Below are 20,393 nucleotides of genomic sequence, written 5' to 3' on the forward strand. Positions count from 1 at the left end.
AGCCCAGTAGCAGTCAGTGAAACACTGCCCCTCTGTGGTGAAAATACACTACTACATGAAACAGTGACTAGATTCTCCATGGTGTCTTTTCCTACTCAAGCCTGTGATTTCTGAATCGACAGTGGAGGCTGCTGAGGGGAGAACGGCTCATAATAACGGTCAGGACGGCGCAAATGGAATGGCATCATACACACTGAAACCATGTGTTTGATGTATGTGAAACCATTCCACTGATTCCGCTCCAGTCATTACCACGAGCCCATCTTCCCCTCAGCAGACATAACCAGATAACTCCATACCTTACCAAGGCCTGTACTCCTACTGTCTTCCATCATCTCGCTAATAATGATAGGGAACCAGTTACTACTGGAAAGTCTAGGGGCGGTTTCCTGCACACACTTGTCTTGTTTTTTTAGTCCAACTCAATAGACAATGTACACAAAAGTAATCCATCAAGTGATTTTAGTCCCACACCAGTCCATCCAGTATCCATGTAGGCGCACAGCAAGCAATCATCTCTCTCATCACCACATGGCATCCTGAAGTCCTGAACCAAAGATTGTAGGTTAGCCACAGCCTTCCTCCAAACTAAAATTGCCCCAGTAGCACTGACAGTATAGCTAGCTACTGCAGTAGAAGTGTGGTCTAATCTCTACTCTTGCAGTATGCTGTCTATAAACATACATTAAGCAGATTTCCGGGAAGGGTGAATGGTGTCCCATTTATTCATTTAGAACTATTGTACTGATGTTGTACTATACCTGTGAGACCACATGCAGCAGCCTCAGCCAATCACCACCGAAACAGTGGAAACCTCACCCAAACAGTGGAAACATACACCCACACAGTGGGAGTGCTCAATTCTTAGGCTGCAGGACCTGAGAATGGGGTAAGGCATAATATGCCATCTAAACAGACATTTCCTAACACTACCATGAGGTTATTGACTCCACTAGGATCTATTGGAACAAGTCACTTAATCTACTATGGAAGGCTTCAGGGAAACAGAAAGACACAGCAAGAGAAACAAGCTAGTAAGAATCATGCATTGAAAAGAGCTTGAACGGGATCTTAAGCACATACACATTCGTAACGTACCATACAAATTGCAGGACTTAACATACAACATGGATGACGTACACAACTGTGCTCATGGAGGATCTCTAACCACTAGGCTCCCTGCCGCCCCCAAACTACACTATAGAGGGCTTCAGGGAAACTAGTATCCACATCTGTGGCAGGCAGTTCTCCATCTTCTGTCTGTGTTCGTGGTTTACCTACAGGGATGTATTCAGTGACGTGAAACACTGAGCTTTAAAGATAGAATGAATAGCTGACACCATTTCCTATTCTATCAGACATTCATTTCTACTAAAAGCATTTCTATCCAAACGTTGTCATTCAACACCACGAAACTGCACACTACACTAGAGAAAAGATGGAATAGATTTGAAACGGAAGAAATCAGGCAATGGAGACAGAGTATGTTCTAATTAAAGAGTAAAAAGGACCACATGAGTTTTATCACTGAAATGGACAATGTCTCTCCTCTCACCTCCTTGCACGTTAGGGCTGCGTTCCTGAATGACCTCTGGGTGGCGCTCTTCTCTCAGACCAACATGATGCATCGGAAGCCTTGGTGGCGCGACCATTTAAACGTGTGATTTCTCTGTTCTTCTACCATCTGTTCTGGCTCAGGGTTCAATAACAGACTATCTGTACCAGACCAGAGGATAGACATGTTTTATTTATTGTTTGTTTCCCGAGCAGCAGAACCAGACCCAAAGTGTTGCGGTATCAATGTGGTATACATTTTTCCCACATTTCTTTTTTAAATCTTTACATACACAGTGATATTCAAACATAAAATACCCAACAACACATTTGTGTTCTTTCTTTTTAGACTCAGAATTCAGACAGCATACTGATAGGATAGAGCACTGTGTTGCTGCACTGCAGAGGCAACATTGCCACATTGGGTCGTGCACATCAGGGCACGCAATGGATAACGTTTTGCCACGGAACATTTAAATTAGCGTTTCTCATTGGACAAGCCCAAGCAATCCCTCCCCATTTGTGAGTTTTCTATTTGGTGCCTAATGAACATGACCTTGGTCTGAACAAGCCACGTGTGGTTGTTGTTGTGGATATTAAGAGAACACTGATGGATTCAAAAGCTGGAGAGGGTGCAGCAAACAGACAGCGCCACCGTGTACGTGCAATCTTTCATCATCGCCATTTATCCCCCCCCCCCCCCCCAACACCAGTACAGTACAAAAATCATAATCAATGGAGTCTTGTAACAGAAGAGGTGTAGGCGTCGAGGTATTATTGTCCAAGGCGACATTAAGACAGATTGACTGACATGTGTCCAAAATGGCACACTATTCCCTATGTAGTGCACAACTATTGGACAGAATTAAAACGTAGTGCACTATATAGGGAATAGTGAGCCATTTCAGTTTTGCCCAAGACCTGCACAGCTGTGTTGCAGTAGGCTTACGTTGGCACATCGCATTAGTTGACGGACTCTAGGTCTCTGTTTGAAATAGCCCACTATTCCCTAGAGAACTACATTTGTCTCTGCAGTATATGGGGAATAGCAAGTGATTTGCCCCAGGTATGCACCCTACTGTGTTGCAGAGGCCTTCTAAAAAGACCCACAGCAGTCTGATAGCCATGGCCTCTAATCCTCTAAATATACTGCCTAGCCTGGTCCCAGATCTGTTTGCCAGCTCCTATAAGAGCTTTAGCAAGACAGCACAAACAGATCTGGGACCAAGCTAGAGAATACATTACCTCTACTTCATAATGCCACAAGAAACCTATAGCTTTTCTCAAACATGTCAACAGCCAAAAGTGAGCCATTTTAAAATCACCACCATCATTATATACCCAACAACACTTCCCACAATAAAGAATACTATATCGAAATAACGTCTTCTGAAGGTACCATGACAGCAAGGAAGGGACATTACTGCACCGCAACAAAACAGAACGATGAGATTAACGTGGACACTGGAAAGAAATGGTACACAATTAATTTCAATGAACGAGTCGCTAAATAAAAAAATAGATATTCCCTTGCCCTCAACCAAAATTAAACAAGAAAATAATAAACCACAAAATAGTTTGAACATGGGTACGTTCAGTTTGCTCCAAGTCCATTTTTCGTGTTTGGCTACGCTTACCAGGCAACTAGCAAGAACGGCGTCTCACGCTCTCAGTTCTCTCACTTTTCCTCTTTAAAAAAATAGATGTACTAGAGGATCATACAGCATATTACAGAACTAAAGTCAAATGATAAGAATAATAACCAGATCTTGTTTGCTATTTTATTTTAAATAATACCATACTTTTGTTTTGTTGTTGTAGTATATATGGTTTCTGCATTCAGTTGTGTATGCATATGAAGCCGTGGACTGTCTCCTCCCATCGTGACTGTATGGTAAATGCGTGGTCAGTGGAAACGAGAGCACCATGAGGAAAGAAACAACAAGTCACAAATGAATACTGTAGTTTTGGGGGTTTGAGCCCCACTGTGACCTCGTCCCTCCTACTTCCTCTCCACAGAACTGTCAATCACTCTCGCCAAGGCTCCGCCCCAACGTCAGAAAAGGGGCGGAGTGAGGGAGAGAGAGGGAGGGCTCCTTCCCACCCACACCACTCCACTTTTCCTCATTCTCTTTCTCCATTCAGTTGTGTCAAGTAGATGCCGGGAGCTCAGTGCTGTTTTTGAACAAGTTTTGCATGATTCTTCACTATTAGTCATTGTTTATGTTAGACTGTCACCCCTGTCAGGGGGGTAGTAGTAACCGGTATAGTCAGAGTTTCAGGTAGGTTTGTGTGTTCGTGTGTTATCGTCCTCTGTTCCACAGTCATTGGTTGGTTCCTCTCATCTCTTTGAGCGTGGGGTTGGTTGGTTCTCCGCAGAGTCAGCGGTCTCCAAGGTAAGGCTACTCATACTCCAGGAACTGCTTGTGATAGAACAGGAGATACCTGAGGGGAAAGGAACATAGCTATTAGACTTACATGTGATGACTAGTAGTAGTAGTAGTAGTAGTATTAGTAGCAGGAGTAGTATTAGCAGTAGTAAAGGGGAATAGTTTGATTAAATGTGATTAGTAGCAGTAGTAGTAGTAGTAGTAGTAGTAGTATTAGCAGTAGTAAAGGGGAATAGTTTGATTAAATGTGATTAGTAGTAGTAGTAGGAGTAGTATTAGCAGTAGTAAAGGGAAATAGTTTGATTAAATGTGATTAGTAGCAGTAGTAGTAGTAGTATTAGTAGTAGTAGCAGTAGTAAAGGGAAATAGTTTGATTAAATGTGATTAGTAGCAGTAGTATTATTAGTAGTAGTATTAGTAGCAGGAGTAGTATTAGCAGTAGTAAAGGGAAATAGTTTGATTAAATGTGATTATTAGCAGTAGTAGTACAGGGAAAGTGCTATTAGACTTAAATGTGATTAGTAGTAGTAGTAGTAGTAGTAGTAGTAGTAGTAGTAGTAGTAAAGGGAAATAGTTAGATTAAATGTGATTAGTAGTAGTGGCTGTAGCAGTAGTAGTAAGTAGTAGTAGCAGCTGTAGTAGTAGCAGCAGTAAGTAGTACTAGCAGCAGCAGTAGTATTAGTATCGGTAGTATTAGTAGCAGTATTAGTAGCAGGGTAGTATGAATAGCAGTATTAGTTAGTAGTATTAGTAGCAGTATTAGTAGCAGTATTAGTAGCAGTATTAAGTAGTAATAGCAGCAGTAACAGCAGTAGCTGTAGAAGTAGTAGTATTAGTAGCAGTATTAGTAGCAGTAGTATTAGCAACAGTATTAGTAGCAGTATTAGTAGCAATAGCAGTATTAGTAGCAGTAGCAGTATTAGTAGCAGTATTAGTAGCAGAAGAGGGAAAGCACTATTAGACTTAAATGTGATTAGTAGTAATAGTACAGGAAAACAGTTAACTTAAACGTGGTTAGTTTATGTGGGGTTGTTCAGGGTTGTTAACACTATAAGAATGTGTATGGATGGACTCGACCTCTAGAGTTGGGGTCAATTAAATCTAAATTGACGGCAATCTAACATTGTGTTCAGTAGGGCACACAAAACGTTTTGCAACAACAAATGGACATCTGTGTTCATATTGGACACGTTCAGGTAGTAGCAGTAGTTGTACAGGTAGTTCTGAACATGATGCGGGTATTGAACCGCAATCCCACAGAAATTCCACATCCAAATCAACTGAGAGTAACTTGACTGAAATGGATCCTCAGGGTTATGTTCAGTGGGGAGAAAACATTTGGAAATTGATTGAAACCTGGAGGTACTACCTGAACTTGTTCAATAACACAACCTATTGTTTTCCTCTGAAAAAAGGTTTTGCTACAGTGTACCCCATTGAACACAGTCAAAATATTTTACGACAGAAAACGAATAGTAGTGTTTTTCTATTGGTAGTCCCTCCCTGCTCCAGTCTTTTCTTTCAGTCTGTTATCTAAAGAAAATGACCGTGGAGTCTGGTGTCTGACGACCCACCCTTCACTGTCCAACACGTCCTTGATGCTGGCCTTTGTGATGATGGCGTCGTCACACTTGAACCACTGGTCCTTGTGTTGGCGGATGAAGCTGGTGTAGTGACCACTCTCCAGGGTGCCCTGGTGGTTCACCACCGCAAACAGAGAATACCTGCTCCACCACAACACACAGACAGTTAAACAGAGAATACCTGCTCCACCACAACACACAGTTAAACAGAGAATACCTGCTCCACCACAACACACACACAGTTAAACAGAGAATACCTGCTCCACCACAACACACAGTTAAACAGAGAATACCTGCTCCACCACAACACACACACAGTTAAACAGAAAATACCTGCTCCACCACAACACACACACAGTTAAACAGAGAATACCTGCTCCACCACAACACACACACAGTTAAACAGAAAATACCTGCTCCACCACAACACACACACAGTTAAACAGAAAATACCTGCTCCACCACAACACACACAGTTAAACAGAAAATACCTGCTCCACCACAACACACACACAGTTAAACAGAGGATACCTGCTCCACCACAACACACACACAGTTAAACAGAGAATACCTGCTCCACCACAACACACACACAGTTAAACAGAGAATACCTGCTCCACCACAACACACAGACAGTTAAACAGAGAATACCTGCTCCACCACAACACACAGACAGTTAACTTTTACTGCCTCAGAAACCCGGATCCGGGAGCACCCCCCACCCCCCACACACTGATTAGCATAGATAGCATAGCTTCAGAAGTAGATAGTAGCATCTAAATATCATTAAATCACAAGTCCAAGACACCAGATGAAAGATACAGATCTTGTGAATAAAGCCACCATTTCAGATTTTTAAAATGTTTTACAGGGAAGACAAAATATGTAAATCTATTAGCTAAACACGTTAGCAAAATACACCACTATTCTAACTCCATCAGTTTCTTACTCCTTCAGGTGCTATCACCAATTCGGCTCAACTAAGATATTGATAGCCAATAACCTATAAAAAAACCCATCAGATGACAGTCTGATAACATATTCATGGTATAGGATAGTTTTTGTTAGAAAAAAGTGCATATTTCAGGTAGAAATCACAGTTTACAATTGCACCGACCATCACAAATCCACTAGAATTACTAGATAGAGCAACGTGTATGACCAATTTACTCATCATAAAACATTTCATAAAAATAGACAAAGCATAGCAATGGAAAGACCCAGTTCTTGTGATTTCAGACCATATTTCAGATTTTCTAAGCGTTTTTCAGCGAAAACACAATAAATCGATAAGTTAGCATACTACATGTTCCAACGTTACCAGAGCATCGATTCCAGCCAAAGAGCGCTATAACGTAACCACCGCCAAAAGATATTAATTTTTTCACTAACCTTCTCAGAATTCTTCCGATGACACTCCTGTAACATCATTTTACAACATACATATACAGTTTGTTCGAAAAGGTGCATATTTAGCCATACAAAACCGTGGTTACACAATGAAAATACTAGGAAATCAAGCCTCAATATGTCTGACGTCATCTATCAGAGTGATCTAGTTTAATTAAAAGCTAATCATATACTTGACTAAAAAATACAGGGTTGACAGGAATCGAAAGACAAATTAGTTCTTAATGCAACCGCTGATTTACATTTTTAAAATTATCCTTACTTTTCAATACAGGGTTGGCCAAGTGAAGCTATACCAAACAAAATGGCGATATATGCGTTTAAAATATTTCGACAGAAACACGGTTTATCATATTAAATATTGCTTACTTTGAGCTGATCTTCCATCATATTCTTGGGCAATGTATCCTTTCTATGTTATAAACGTCTTTTGGTCGATAGATGTCCTCTGTCCTTCGAAATGTCCATCACCAACGACCGACACCCTAAAGCGTGTCCAAACTTTCAGAGTGCACGACAAAGAAATTCCTCAAAATCGCACTAAACGGATATAAATTGATATAAAACGGTTAAAATTCACTACATTATGATGTTTTTAACAACTATAACGACTGAAAACATGACCGGAGAAATACTGCTGGTTAGAAAACGATTTGGAACGAGGCAGGTCCGATGGCCTTGACGCTTCAGGCGCACGTTGAGAAAGGGTGGTCTCTGTACATTTTCGTCTTTTATAATGGCTGAGAACGTCCCATCGATTCCATTGAAAACGTGATGACGTACAGACACCCAGAGGAAGACGTAGGCAGTGTCGGTTTCTTCATAGCATTCACTGTCGCCTTAAAAACAGACCCCAGATCAGAGGTAAAAATTTCTGAAATCTGAACCCTGTCATGAAAAGTGCTGTAGAAATTGTTCTGTACCACTCAGAGACAAAATTTCAACTCCTATAGAAACTATAGACTGTTTTCTATCCAATAATAACAATAATATGCATATTGTACGATCAAGAATTGAGTACGAGGCAGTTTAATTTGGAAATGTAAAAAAAAAAATAATGCTAACAGCTCCCCCTATTGACAAAAGGTTAAACAGAGAATATCTGCTCCATCACAACACACAGACAGTGGAGAAGGAAGCGAGGTTGACTTAAAGTACTTTATAACACAGCTGGTGGTATATATATATATATATCGACTTCACCTGATTATTCTGGCTTCACCTATTCCTCTTAGTTTATACATCCATTTCTCTGACCATGTCAACTAGTCAGAGGAACAGTCAATGGCCTTCATCCAATCCATCAAAACAGTCACAGGGACCATGAACACTAGTCCTTAGTACTCCAGTCAAACAACAACTACAAATGGTACTGTATAACACTGATTCATTTACCCCTGGTAAATGTCTTGGATAATGAATGCCATTGTAACGGCCATGGATGAGAAAAATGGAGCTACTGTTAATAGTGTTTAAATTGATTTCATTTGGGAGTCGGACTAGGATGCTCCACGCCGTTAGCATTCGCTGTTGCGCTAGCATGGAAACAATTATAATGAAATTAATCTAGCTTTAATTTATCTAGACCTCGGTTCAAATACTAGTGGAAATCTGAAATCCTTCCAGCGTTTGTTTTAGCTTGTCTGGAGTGCTAGGTGGGCCATGTTTGTTTTAGCTTGTCTGGAGTGCTAGGTGGGCCATGTTTGTTTTAGCTTGTCTGGAGTGCTAGGTGGGCCATGTTTGATTTAGCTTGTCTGGGGTGCAAGGTGGGCCATGTTTGTTTTAGCTTGTCTGGAGTGCTAGGTGGGCCATGTTTGTTTTAGCTTGTCTGGAGTGCTAGGTGGGCCATGTTTGTTTTAGCTTGTCTGGAATGCTAGGCGGGCCATGTTTGTTTTAGCTTGTCTGGAGTGCTAGGTGGGCCATGTTTGATTTAGCTTGTCTGGGGTGCAAGGTGGGCCATGTTTGTTTTAGCTTGTCTGGAGTGCTAGGTGGGCCATGTTTGTTTTAGCTTGTCTGGAGTGCTAGGTGGGCCATGTTTGTTTTAGCTTGTCTGGAATGCTAGGCGGGCCATGTTTGTTTTAGCTTGTCTGATGTGCTAGGTTTGTTTTAGCTTGTCTGATGTGCTAGGTGGGCCATGTTTGTTTTAGCTTGTCTGGAGTGCTAGGTGGGCCATGTTTGTTTTAGCTTGTCTGGAGTGCTAGGTGGGCCATGTTTGTTTTAACTTGTCTGGAGTGCTAGGTGGGCCATGTTTGTTTTAGCTTGTCTGGAGTGCTAGGCTGCCCATGTTTGTTTTGGCTTGTCTGGAGTGCTAGGTGGGCCATGTTTGTTTTAACTTGTCTGGAGTGCTAGGTGGGCCATGTTTGTTTTAGCTTGTCTGGAGTGCTAGGCGGGCCATGTTTGTTTTAGCTTGTCTGGAGTGCTAGGTGGGCCATGTTTGTTTTAGCTTGTCTGGAGTGCTAGGTGGGCCATGTTTGTTTTAACTTGTCTGGAGTGCTAGGTGGGCCATGTTTGTTTTAACTTGTCTGGAGTGCTAGGTGGGCCATGTTTGTTTTAGCTTGTCTGGAGTGCTAGGTGGGCCATGTTTGTTTTAGCTTGTCTGGAGTGCTAGGTGGGCCATGTTTGGTTTAGCTTGTCTGGGGTGCTAGGTGGGCCATGTTTGTTTTAGCTTGTCTGGAGTGCTAGGTGGGCCATGTTTGTTTTGGCTTGTCTGGAGTGCTAGGTGGGCCATGTTTGTTTTAGCTTGTCTGGAGTGCTAGGTGGGCCATGTTTGTTTTAGCTTGTCTGGAGTGCTAGGTGGGCCATGTTTGTTTTAGCTTGTCTGGAGTGCTAGGTGGGCCATGTTTGTTTTAGCTTGTCTGGAGTGCTAGGTGGGCCATGTTTGTTTTAGCTTGTCTGGAGTGCTAGGTGGGCCATGTTTGTTTTAGCTTGTCTGGAGTGCTAGGTGGGCCATGTTTGTTTTGGCTTGTCTGGAGTGCTAGGTGGGCCATGTTTGTTTTAGCTTGTCTGGGGTGCTAGGTGGGCCATGTTTGTTTTAGCTTGTCTGGAGTGCTAGGTGGGCCATGTTTGTTTTAGCTTGTCTGGAGTGCTAGGTGGGCCATGTTTGCACTTTGTCAACTATTTTCTTGGTTCCATTGTGCAAGGCAAGCTCAATCAAGCCCGGATCAAGTATTTAAACAACATTTCAATCTTACTTGAAGCCAGATCTGGTGCTGTTTACTTGGGATATGTTGTTGCTGTTTACCATAACAGAATAAACCTTGACATACTTACTTATTGTCGTTGTTTAATACTTCTACTGTCTGTTGATACTGGCCATTCATCCTGCTCTCCTTACTGTAGAGGACAGAGACACTCATATCAAATGCCAACCACTACATTGACCCGGGGCGGTGAGAAGAACATCATCCAACATCTAATAGAGACGTACATGGTTACACTTGACTTGAAACATCCAGGTTACATAACAGTCATTCAGATGACAGTCTCACAGTGCCGGTTACATGTATATTTCAGTCATTAAGCTGATGCTCTTATCTCCAGTCATCTTAAGGTAGCTGGGTGAGAAAACCACATATCTGTCAGTCATAGTGAGCTCCTGTTTCCTCAGCGAAGTCAGTGGTAGTAAGACTGTTAGTTGAAGAGTGTTACTACAATCTGTTATGTCACCGTATGTCAGTGTTATGAAGGAAAGTGTTACCAAATACTACAATTCTGTCATGACATTTCAGACATAATACTGTGTCTTGGATTGATTGATTGATTGATTTTGGGGTAAAGCAATTTCTCCAGTTAAAAACTATTTAAAGTACAAAGAACCCCAGAGGATGACATGAAAGTGTCCCACACATCCACTAGGTGGCAGGGGTGTCCTGTATAATAAGCAGACACACAGGAGAGCCTCCCACTCTCCTATTTATCTGTCCATTGATCTGCCACTCACTACAGCCAGAGCCACATGACTCCTGAACACCACAGTCAGAGCCGCATGTTCAATGCCGAACAGACATATGACAGACAGTAGGAAGGCAGGGTATACGACAGACAGTAGGAAGGCAGGGTATACGATAGACAGTAGGAAGGCAGGGTATACGACAGACAGTAGGAAGGCAGGGTATACGACAGACAGTAGGAAGGCAGGGTATACGACAGACAGTAGGAAGGCAGGGTATACGACAGACAGTAGGAAGGCAGGGTATATGATAGACAGTAGGAAGGCAGGGTATACGACAGACAGTAGGAAGGCAGGGTATACGATAGACAGTAGGAAGGCAGGGTATACGATAGACAGTAGGAAGGCAGGGTATACGACAGACAGTAGGAAGGTAGGGTATACGATAGACAGTAGGAAGGTAGGGTATATGATAGACAGTAGGAAGGCAGGGTATACGACAGACAGTAGGAAGGCAGGGTATATGATAGACAGTAGGAAGGCAGGGTATACGATAGACAGTAGGAAGGCAGGGTATACGATAGACAGTAGGAAGGCAGGGTATACGACAGACAGTAGGAAGGCAGGGTATACGATAGACAGTAGGAAGGCAGGGTATACGATAGACAGTAGGAAGGCAGGGTATACGATAGACAGTAGGAAGGCAGGGTATATGATAGACAGTAGGAAGGCAAGGTATACGACAGACAGTAGGAAGGCAGGGTATACGATAGACAGTAGGAAGGCAGGGTATACGATAGACAGTAGGAAGGCAGGGTATACGATAGACAGTAGGAAGGCAGGGTATACGATAGACAGTAGGAAGGCAGGGTATACGATAGACAGTAGGAAGGTAGGGTATACGATAGACAGTAGGAAGGTAGGGTATATGATAGACAGTAGGAAGGCAGGGTATATGATAGACAGTAGGAAGGCAGGGTATACGATAGACAGTAGGAAGGCAGGGTATACGACAGACAGTAGGAAGGCAGGGTATACGATAGACAGTAGGAAGGTAGGGTATACGACAGACAGTAGGAAGGCAGGGTATACGACAGACAGTAGGAAGGCAGGGTATACGATAGACAGTAGGAAGGCAGGGTATACGATAGACAGTAGGAAGGTAGGGTATACGACAGACAGTAGGAAGGCAGGGTATACGACAGACAGTAGGAAGGCAGGGTATACGACAGACAGTAGGAAGGCAGGGTATACGATAGACAGTAGGAAGGCAGGGTATACGACAGACAGTAGGAAGGCAGGGTATACGACAGACAGTAGGAAGGCAGGGTATACGATAGACAGTAGGAAGGCAGGGTATACGATAGACAGTAGGAAGGCAGGGTATACGACAGACAGTAGGAAGGCAGGGTATACGATAGACAGTAGGAAGGCAGGGTATACGATAGACAGTAGGAAGGCAGGGTATACGACAGACAGTAGGAAGGCAGGGTATACGACAGACAGTAGGAAGGCAGGGTATACGACAGACAGTAGGAAGGCAGGGTATACGATAGACAGTAGGAAGGCAGGGTATACGACAGACAGTAGGAAGGCAGGGTATACGATAGACAGTAGGAAGGCAGGGTATATGATAGACAGTAGGAAGGCAGGGTATACGATAGACAGTAGGAAGGCAGGGTATACGACAGACAGTAGGAAGGCAGGGTATATGATAGACAGTAGGAAGGCAAGGTATACGACAGACAGTAGGAAGGCAGGGTATACGATAGACAGTAGGAAGGCAGGGTATACGATAGACAGTAGGAAGGCAGGGTATACGATAGACAGTAGGAAGGCAGGGTATACGATAGACAGTAGGAAGGCAGGGTATACGATAGACAGTAGGAAGGCAGGGTATACGATAGACAGTAGGAAGGTAGGGTATATGATAGACAGTAGGAAGGCAGGGTATATGATAGACAGTAGGAAGGCAGGGTATACGATAGACAGTAGGAAGGCAGGGTATACGACAGACAGTAGGAAGGCAGGGTATATGATAGACAGTAGGAAGGCAGGGTATACGATAGACAGTAGGAAGGCAGGGTATACGATAGACAGTAGGAAGGCAGGGTATACGATAGACAGTAGGAAGGCAGGGTATACGATAGACAGTAGGAAGGCAGGGTATACGATAGACAGTAGGAAGGCAGGGTATACGATAGACAGTAGGAAGGTAGGGTATACGATAGACAGTAGGAAGGCAGGGTATACGATAGACAGTAGGAAGCCAGGGTATACGATAGACAGGAGGAAGGTATGGTATATGATAGACAGTAGGAATGCAGGGTATATGATAGACAGGAGGAAGGCAGGGTATACGATAGACAGGAGGAAGGTAGGGTATATGATAGACAGTAGGAATGCAGGGTATATGATAGACAGGAGGAAGGCAGGGTATATGATAGACAGTAGGAATGCAGGGTATATGATAGACAGTAGGAATGTAGGGTATATGATAGACAGTAGGAATGTAGGGTATATGATAGACAGTAGGAAGGTAGGGTATATGATAGACAGTAGGAATGTAGGGCATATGATAGACAGTAGGAAGGCAGGGTATATGACAGACAGTAGGAAGGCAGGGTATATGATAGACAGGAGGAAGGTAGGGTATATGATAGACAGTAGGAAGGCAGGGTATATGATAGACAGTAGGAAGGTAGGGTATATGATAGACAGTAGGAAGGCAGGGTATATGATAGACAGTAAGAAGGCAGGGTATATGATAGACAGTAGGAATGTAGGGTATATGATAGACAGTAGGAAGGTAGGGTATATGATAGACAGTAGGAATGTAGGGCATATGATAGACAGTAGGAAGGCAGGGTATATGACAGACAGTAGGAAGGCAGGGTATATGATAGACAGGAGGAAGGTAGGGTATATGATAGACAGTAGGAAGGCAGGGTATATGATAGACAGTAGGAAGGTAGGGTATATGATACAGTAGGAAGGCAGGGTATATGATAGACAGTAGGAAGGCAGGGTATATGATAGACAGTAGGAAGGCAGGGTATATGATAGACAGTAGGAAGGTAGGGTATATGATAGACAGTAGGAAGGCAGGGTATATGATAGACAGTAGGAAGGTTATATTCCATGCCCTGAAGGTGGAGGATGGAGAACACACAGCGTTCATACACACATCTCATTATTTTATAGTGCGGGAACACGAGGAGTGAGGGTCTTCTATTTCCAAACCAGAGCTTAGATCTGCAGTGGGTGTGTGTGTGTGTTACCTCACCTGGAAGCTATGAAAGGTGTCATGTCCAGCTCTAGAGGGAAGGAGACGTATGTGGTGATCTTCCTCCTCAGTTTGGCAGAGTGTTCAAACCGCTACATCCCAGGAGGTAGGAGGGAGAGAAGAGAGGGGGAGGAGGGAGACAGAGAAGAGAGGAGGAGGAGGGAGACAGAGAAGAGAGGAGGATGAGGGAGAGAAGGAAGAGAGGGAGAGAAGGAAGAGAGGGGGGAGAGAAGAGGTGGAGAGAAGGGAGAGAAAGAAGAGAGGGGAAGGAGGGAGAGAGAGAAGAGAGGGGGAGAGAAGAGAGGGGGAGAGAAAGAAGAGAGGGAGAGAAGAGGTGGAGAAGAGGGGAAAGAGAGAGAAGAGGGGAAAGAGAGAAGAGGGGAAAGAGAGAAGAGGGGAGAGAGAGAGAAGAGGGGAGAGAGAGAGAAGAGGGGAGAGAGAGAGAAGAGGGAAGAGAGAGAGAAGAGGGAAGAGAGAGAGAAGAGGGGAGAGAGAGAAGAGGGGAGAGAGAGAGAAGAGGGGAAAGAGAGAAGGGGGGCAGAAAGGAGAGAAGGGGGGCAGAAAGGAGAGAAGGGGAAGAGGGAGAGGGGGTGGGGTAGAAGGAGAGCAGAGAGGGAGGGGAGAGACATTATTTAGACTCCTCGTGTGAGAAATAGAGAGCCCTGTTAGACTAGAGCCCTGATGGTAATAGATGGATCAGTCTGAAGAGAAGATTCCCACGTTCACCAAAGTCCTAGGAATATTATGGCCCCCCTATACTCCATAAATAAAACGTGTAGAAGACTGAGTGTGTGAGACTGTGTGTGTGTGTGTGTGTGTGTGTAGTGACAGTAATGGAAGGCAAATCTATCCTTACACAAAACATTCTACCAGTAGTTATAATAGGGATCTATAAGCTTACAGTGAGAATGCATTGTGTAACATGATATTTTCATATATTCATATATTTATTATACTTTAATATATGATATGTTCTTATATTGTATTTCAATCGATTGTCCTTAGTGGTCTTGGCTGGCCTCTTGTGATTGGCTAGGAGCAGAGAGACTCACTTTGAGATGGAAACACGCCACGATGGGGAGCTTCTTCATCGTCAGCTGTTTGGTCGACTCCTGGTAACTATGGCAACCGCCACATTTGATTTTGGCACTGCTTCCTAGATGCTCAGGCCGAGTAAACCTGCAGAAAGAGGGGGTGGAATATTAAGAGAGAACGAGAGAGAACGAGAGAGCGCACGAGGAGAGAGCGAGAGAGAGCACGAGGAGAGAGCGCGAGAGAGAGAGAGAGCACGAGGAGAGAGCGCGAGAGAGAGAGCACGAGGAGAGAGCGCGAGAGAGAGCACGAGAGAGAGAGCACGAGGAGAGAGCGCAAGAGAGCACGAGGAGAGAGCGCGAGAGAGAGAGCGCGAGAGAGCACGAGGAGAGAGCGCGAGAGAGAGAGCGCGAGGAGAGAGCGCGAGAGAGAGAGCACGAGGAGAGAGCGCGAGAGAGAGAGCACGAGGAGAGAGAGAGCACGAGGAGAGAGCGCGAGAGAGAGAGCACGAGGAGAGAGCACGAGAGAGCACGAGGAGAGAGAGAGCACGAGGAGAGAGCGCGAGAGAGAGAGCACGAGGAGAGAGCGCGAGGAGAGAGCGCGAGGAGAGAGCGCGAGAGAGCCCGAGAGAGCACGAGGAGACAGAGAGCACGAGGAGAGAGCGCGAGAGAGCACGAGGAGACAGAGAGCACGAGGAGAGAGCGCGAGAGAGCGCACGAGGAGAGAGAGAGCGCACGAGGAGAGAGCACGAGGAGAGAGCGCGAGAGCGCACGAGGAGAGAGCGCGAGAGCGCACGAGGAGAGAGCGCACGAGGAGAGAGCGAGAGAGCGCACGAGGAGAGAGCGAGAGAGCGCACGAGGAGAGCGAGAGAGCGCACGAGGAGAGCGAGAGAGCGCACGAGGAGAGCGAGAGAGCGCACGAGGAGAGCGAGAGAGCGCACGAGGAGAGAGAGAGAGCGCACGAGGAGAGAGAGAGCGCTAGAGAGCATGAGGGGAGAGCATGGGGAGAGAGCGAGAGAGCATGAGGAGAGTGAGAGAGCATGAGGAGAGTGAGAGCATGAGGAGAGTGAGAGCATGAGGAGAGCGAGAGCATGGGGAGAGCGAGAGCATGGGGAGAGAGTGGGAGCATGAAGAGAGCATGGGGAGAGAGCATGAAGAGAGCATGGGGAGAGAGCGCATGGGGAGAGAGCATGGGGAGAGAGCATGGGGAGAGAGCATGGGGAGAGAGCATGGGGAGAGAGCGAGAGAGCATGGAGAGAGAGCGAGAGAGCATGGGGAGAGAGCGAGAGAGCATGGGGAGAGAGCGAGAGAGAGAAGGAAGGGAGAGAAAGGGGTGGAGGAAGAGAGAGAAAGGGGTGGAGGAAGAGAGAAAGAGGGAAGATAATACATACAGAGGGATACAGAGACAGATAAAGTAGAAACACACTGAGTTTACATAACATCAGGAACACCTTCCTAACATTGAGCTGCACCCCCTAAGAACAGCCACAATTCGGCAGGGCATGGACTCTACAAGGTGTCGAAAGGGATGCTGGCCCATGTTGACTCCAATGCTTCCCACAGTTGTGTCAAGTTGGCTGGATGTCCTTTGGGTGGAGAATCATACTTCTTCCACACATGAAACTGTTGAGTGAAAAACCCAGCAGCGTTGCAGTTCTTGACACAAACTGGTACGCCTGGCACCTACTACCGTACCCCGGATTCACCTGGTCAGTCTGAGTCATGGAGAGAGCAGGTGTTCCTAATGTTTTGTCCACTCAGTGTATAAAGAAGAGAGATATAAAGACAACAGAATGTGTTTGTAGTGATACATAACAGGTCAGTTTCCATGGTTACACTGCCAGAGGCTGCAATATAATGCTAAGCAGCGACCAACAGTTTTCTGTAGGGGGGAGGCCAACACTGATGGTCAACGATGTGACTGAGGACTGATACCGCTCATCAGAGAGAGACGAAGACTTCACACACTGCAGCACAAGGCAAGGACCCCAGGAAGAATAGCTGCTACTTGGCAAAAGCTAACCGGGGATCTGAATAAACCAAAACAATCCACCCTCCACACTAGCATACCACTAAGAATGCCCAATACATTACTTCATTCCCAGTGCTGTGCTCAGTGTGGCTATTGGAACAGACCCCAAGTGTGTATACTATAACAATGTTTTCACCCCTCAGAATCAGCCCTGTCTGTGCCTGTAAGAGTCATGCTGCAGCAACCAGGCTGTGACTGGTGATGAAGTACAAGAGGAAGAGGAAGAGAGAGGAAGGAAGGAAGGACAGGTAACAGAGGAGATGGAAGATAAAGAGCAAATTGACATTCATTAAATTACAGACAGAGAATTCAAAAAACAATTCCAATGTTGATTAACTCCCATATCTACTGGGTGAAATACCACAGTGTGCATCACAGCAGCAAGATGTGTGACCTGTTGCCACAAGAAAAGGGCAACCAGTGTATAGACATATCATTTGAAATGTCTTAATTATTTTGGAACTTTTGTAAGTGTCATGTTTTATTGCTTAAAATCTATTTCACTTTCTTTGGCAATGTAAACATGTATCCCATGCCAATAAAGCCCCTTAAAGTGAAATTGAGAGAGAGCCTACTATGTTTATGGTAGGCCATATGAAGAGGAGAGAGGGACAGACATGGTGAAAGACCTGGGGACGGACAGACGTCTAGTGTGCTCTACCTGCGTAGACAGTCTGTGAGCGTGGTGGCCCCTGAAAGGTGGCTCTCTCCGTTGACCGTTGAGCCGTCTCCCCCGGGGCTAAGGGGCCAGAAGGGAGTGGACGAGCCCGGCAGGTCCAGACTGATGTCCCAGAATGGGTCTATTGTGGTGGACACACCGCTAGAGAGGGGAGGGGAGACAGCCAATGAGATACATCATGTGTGTATGGGTGAGTTATGGAGGTAATAAAGACTGGTGTGTGTTGTTAGTAGTCATGGGCAAAGGGTGATAGATGGTCATGGTGTATAAGCTTATATCCACACTCTGTGTGTGTGTGTGTGTGTGTGTGTGTGTGTGTACACATACATTCTGTTCAGCCAAGCGCACCAATTTGCAATTCAATCGAGTGTTACAAAGATAGGAGGTTTTACATATTAGGTATTTGTAATGCTATGCTTTGAGAATGTAGTTTTAGCTGAGGATCAGAGAATATATAGGTGGCACACACACACACACAGTCCAGTAGGGGGCTATTACCACCGTCTCCCTCCAGTAGGGTGCTATTACCACCGTCTCCGTCCAGTAGGGGGCTATTACCACCGTCTCCCTCCAGTAGGGGGCTATTACCACCGTCTCCCTCCAGTAGGGGGCTATTACCACCGTCTCCCTCCAGTAGGGGGCTATTACCACCGTCTCCCTCCAGTAGGGGGCTATTTCCACCGTCTCCGTCCAGTAGGGGGCTATTACCACCGTCTCCCTCCAGTAGGGGGCTATTACCACCGTCTCCCTCCAGTAGGGGGCTATTACCACCGTCTCCCTCCAGTAGGGGGCTATTACCACCGTCTCCCTCCAGTAGGGGGCTATTACCACCGTCTCCCTCCAGTAAGGGGCTATTACCACAGTCTCCCTCCAGTAGGGGACTATTACCACCGTCTCCCTCCAGTAGGGGGCTATTACCACCGTCTCCGTCCGGTAGGGGACTATTACCACCGTCTCCCTCCAGTAGGGGGCTATTACCACCGTCTCCCTCCAGTAGGGTGCTATTACCACCGTCTCCGTCCAGTAGGGGGCTATTACCACCGTCTCCGTCCAGTAGGGGGCTATTACCACCGTCTCCGTCCAGTAGGGGGCTATTACCACCGTCTCCGTCCAGTAGGGGGCTATTACCACCGTCTCCGTCCAGTAGGGGGCTATTACCACCGTCTCCCTCCAGTAGGGGGCTATTACCACCGTCTCCGTCCAGTAGGGGGCTATTTCCACCGTCTCCGTCCAGTAGGGGGCTATTACCACCGTCTCCGTCCAGTAGGGTGCTATTACCACCGTCTCCGTCCAGTAGGGGGCTATTACCACCGTCTCCCTCCAGTAGGGGGCTATTACCACCGTCTCCCTCCTGTAGGGGGCTATTACCACCGTCTACGTCCGGTAGGGGGCTATTACCACCGTCTCCGTCCGGTAGGGGGCTATTACCACCGTCTCCGTCCGGTAGGGGGCTATTACCACCGTCTCCGTCCGGTAGGGGGCTATTACCACCGTCTCCCTCCAGTAGGGGGCTATTACCACCGTCTCCCTCCAGTAGGGGACTATTACCACCGTCTCCCTCCAGTAGGGGGCTATTACCACCGTCTCCGTCCAGTAGGGGGCTATTACCACCGTCTCCCTCCAGTAGGGGGCTATTACCACCGTCTCCCTCCAGTAGGGGGCTATTACCACCGTCTCCCTCCAGTAGGGGGCTATTACCACCGTCTCCCTCCAGTAGGGGGCTATTACCACCGTCTCCCTCCAGTAGGGGGCTATTACCACCGTCTCCCTCCAGTAGGGGGCTATTACCACCGTCTCCCTCCAGTAGGGGGCTATTACCACCGTCTCCCTCCAGTAGGGGGCTATTACCACCGTCTCCCTCCAGTAGGGGGCTATTACCACCGTCTCCCTCCAGTAGGGGGCTATTACCACCGTCTCCCTCCAGTAGGGGGCTATTACCACCGTCTCCCTCCAGTAGGGGGCTAATACCACCATCGGAGGGTTTGATTGTGGTTTGGGAAGTTAGCCTTTATTTAGGTATAGCATCTAATCATGTAGTTCCCAAGCCATGAGCACAAGCTACGAGCACAAGCTACAAGTAGACATAGTGAAGAAGTACTGTAGCTAAAGAGCTAACCCTACAGTCTCCTGGTAAACGACAGGTAGCCTAGAGGTTAGGGTGTTAGGACTAGAAACCGAAAGGTTGCAAGATCGAATATGTCTTTCTGCCCCTGAACAAGGCAGTTAACCCACTGTTCCTAGGCCAGCATTGAAAATAAGAATGTATTCTTAACTGACTTGCCTAGTTAAATAAAGGTAAAATAAATTTTAAAAATCCTGGAGCTAGTCCTACGGCCAGGTATACCGGAGCTAGCCCTACGGCGAGGTATTCTGGAGCTAGCCCTACGGCCAGGTATACTGGAGCTAGCCCTACGGCCAGGTATACTGGAGCTAGCCCTACGGCCAGGTATACTGGAGCTAGTCCTACGGCCAGGTATACTGGAGCTAGTCCTACGGCCAGGTATACTGGAGCTAGCCCTACGGCCAGGTATACTGGAGC

The 20,393-nt window shown here is 46.0% G+C and overlaps 1 protein-coding gene across 1 annotated transcript in view; it reads right to left on the reverse strand.

Annotated features, from left to right (window-relative positions):
* Positions 1–1,727: 1,727 nt before the first annotated feature.
* The window catches only part of LOC139559022 (ubiquitin carboxyl-terminal hydrolase 22-like), a 75,226-nt gene continuing 56,560 nt past the window's right edge, over positions 1,728–20,393 (reverse strand). The window contains exons 13-18 of the mRNA XM_071374689.1: positions 17,837–17,995; positions 15,165–15,291; positions 14,113–14,204; positions 10,208–10,270; positions 5,519–5,668; positions 1,728–3,999 (exon numbers count right to left, since the gene is read on the reverse strand). Coding sequence (XP_071230790.1) covers positions 3,957–3,999; positions 5,519–5,668; positions 10,208–10,270; positions 14,113–14,204; positions 15,165–15,291; positions 17,837–17,995 — 634 coding nt within the window. The 3' untranslated portion in view covers positions 1,728–3,956. The remainder of the gene's footprint in view (positions 4,000–5,518; positions 5,669–10,207; positions 10,271–14,112; positions 14,205–15,164; positions 15,292–17,836; positions 17,996–20,393) is intronic.

This window comes from Salvelinus alpinus, chromosome 1 (assembly GCF_045679555.1).
Source record: "Salvelinus alpinus chromosome 1, SLU_Salpinus.1, whole genome shotgun sequence".
Classification (NCBI taxonomy): domain Eukaryota; kingdom Metazoa; phylum Chordata; class Actinopteri; order Salmoniformes; family Salmonidae; genus Salvelinus; species Salvelinus alpinus.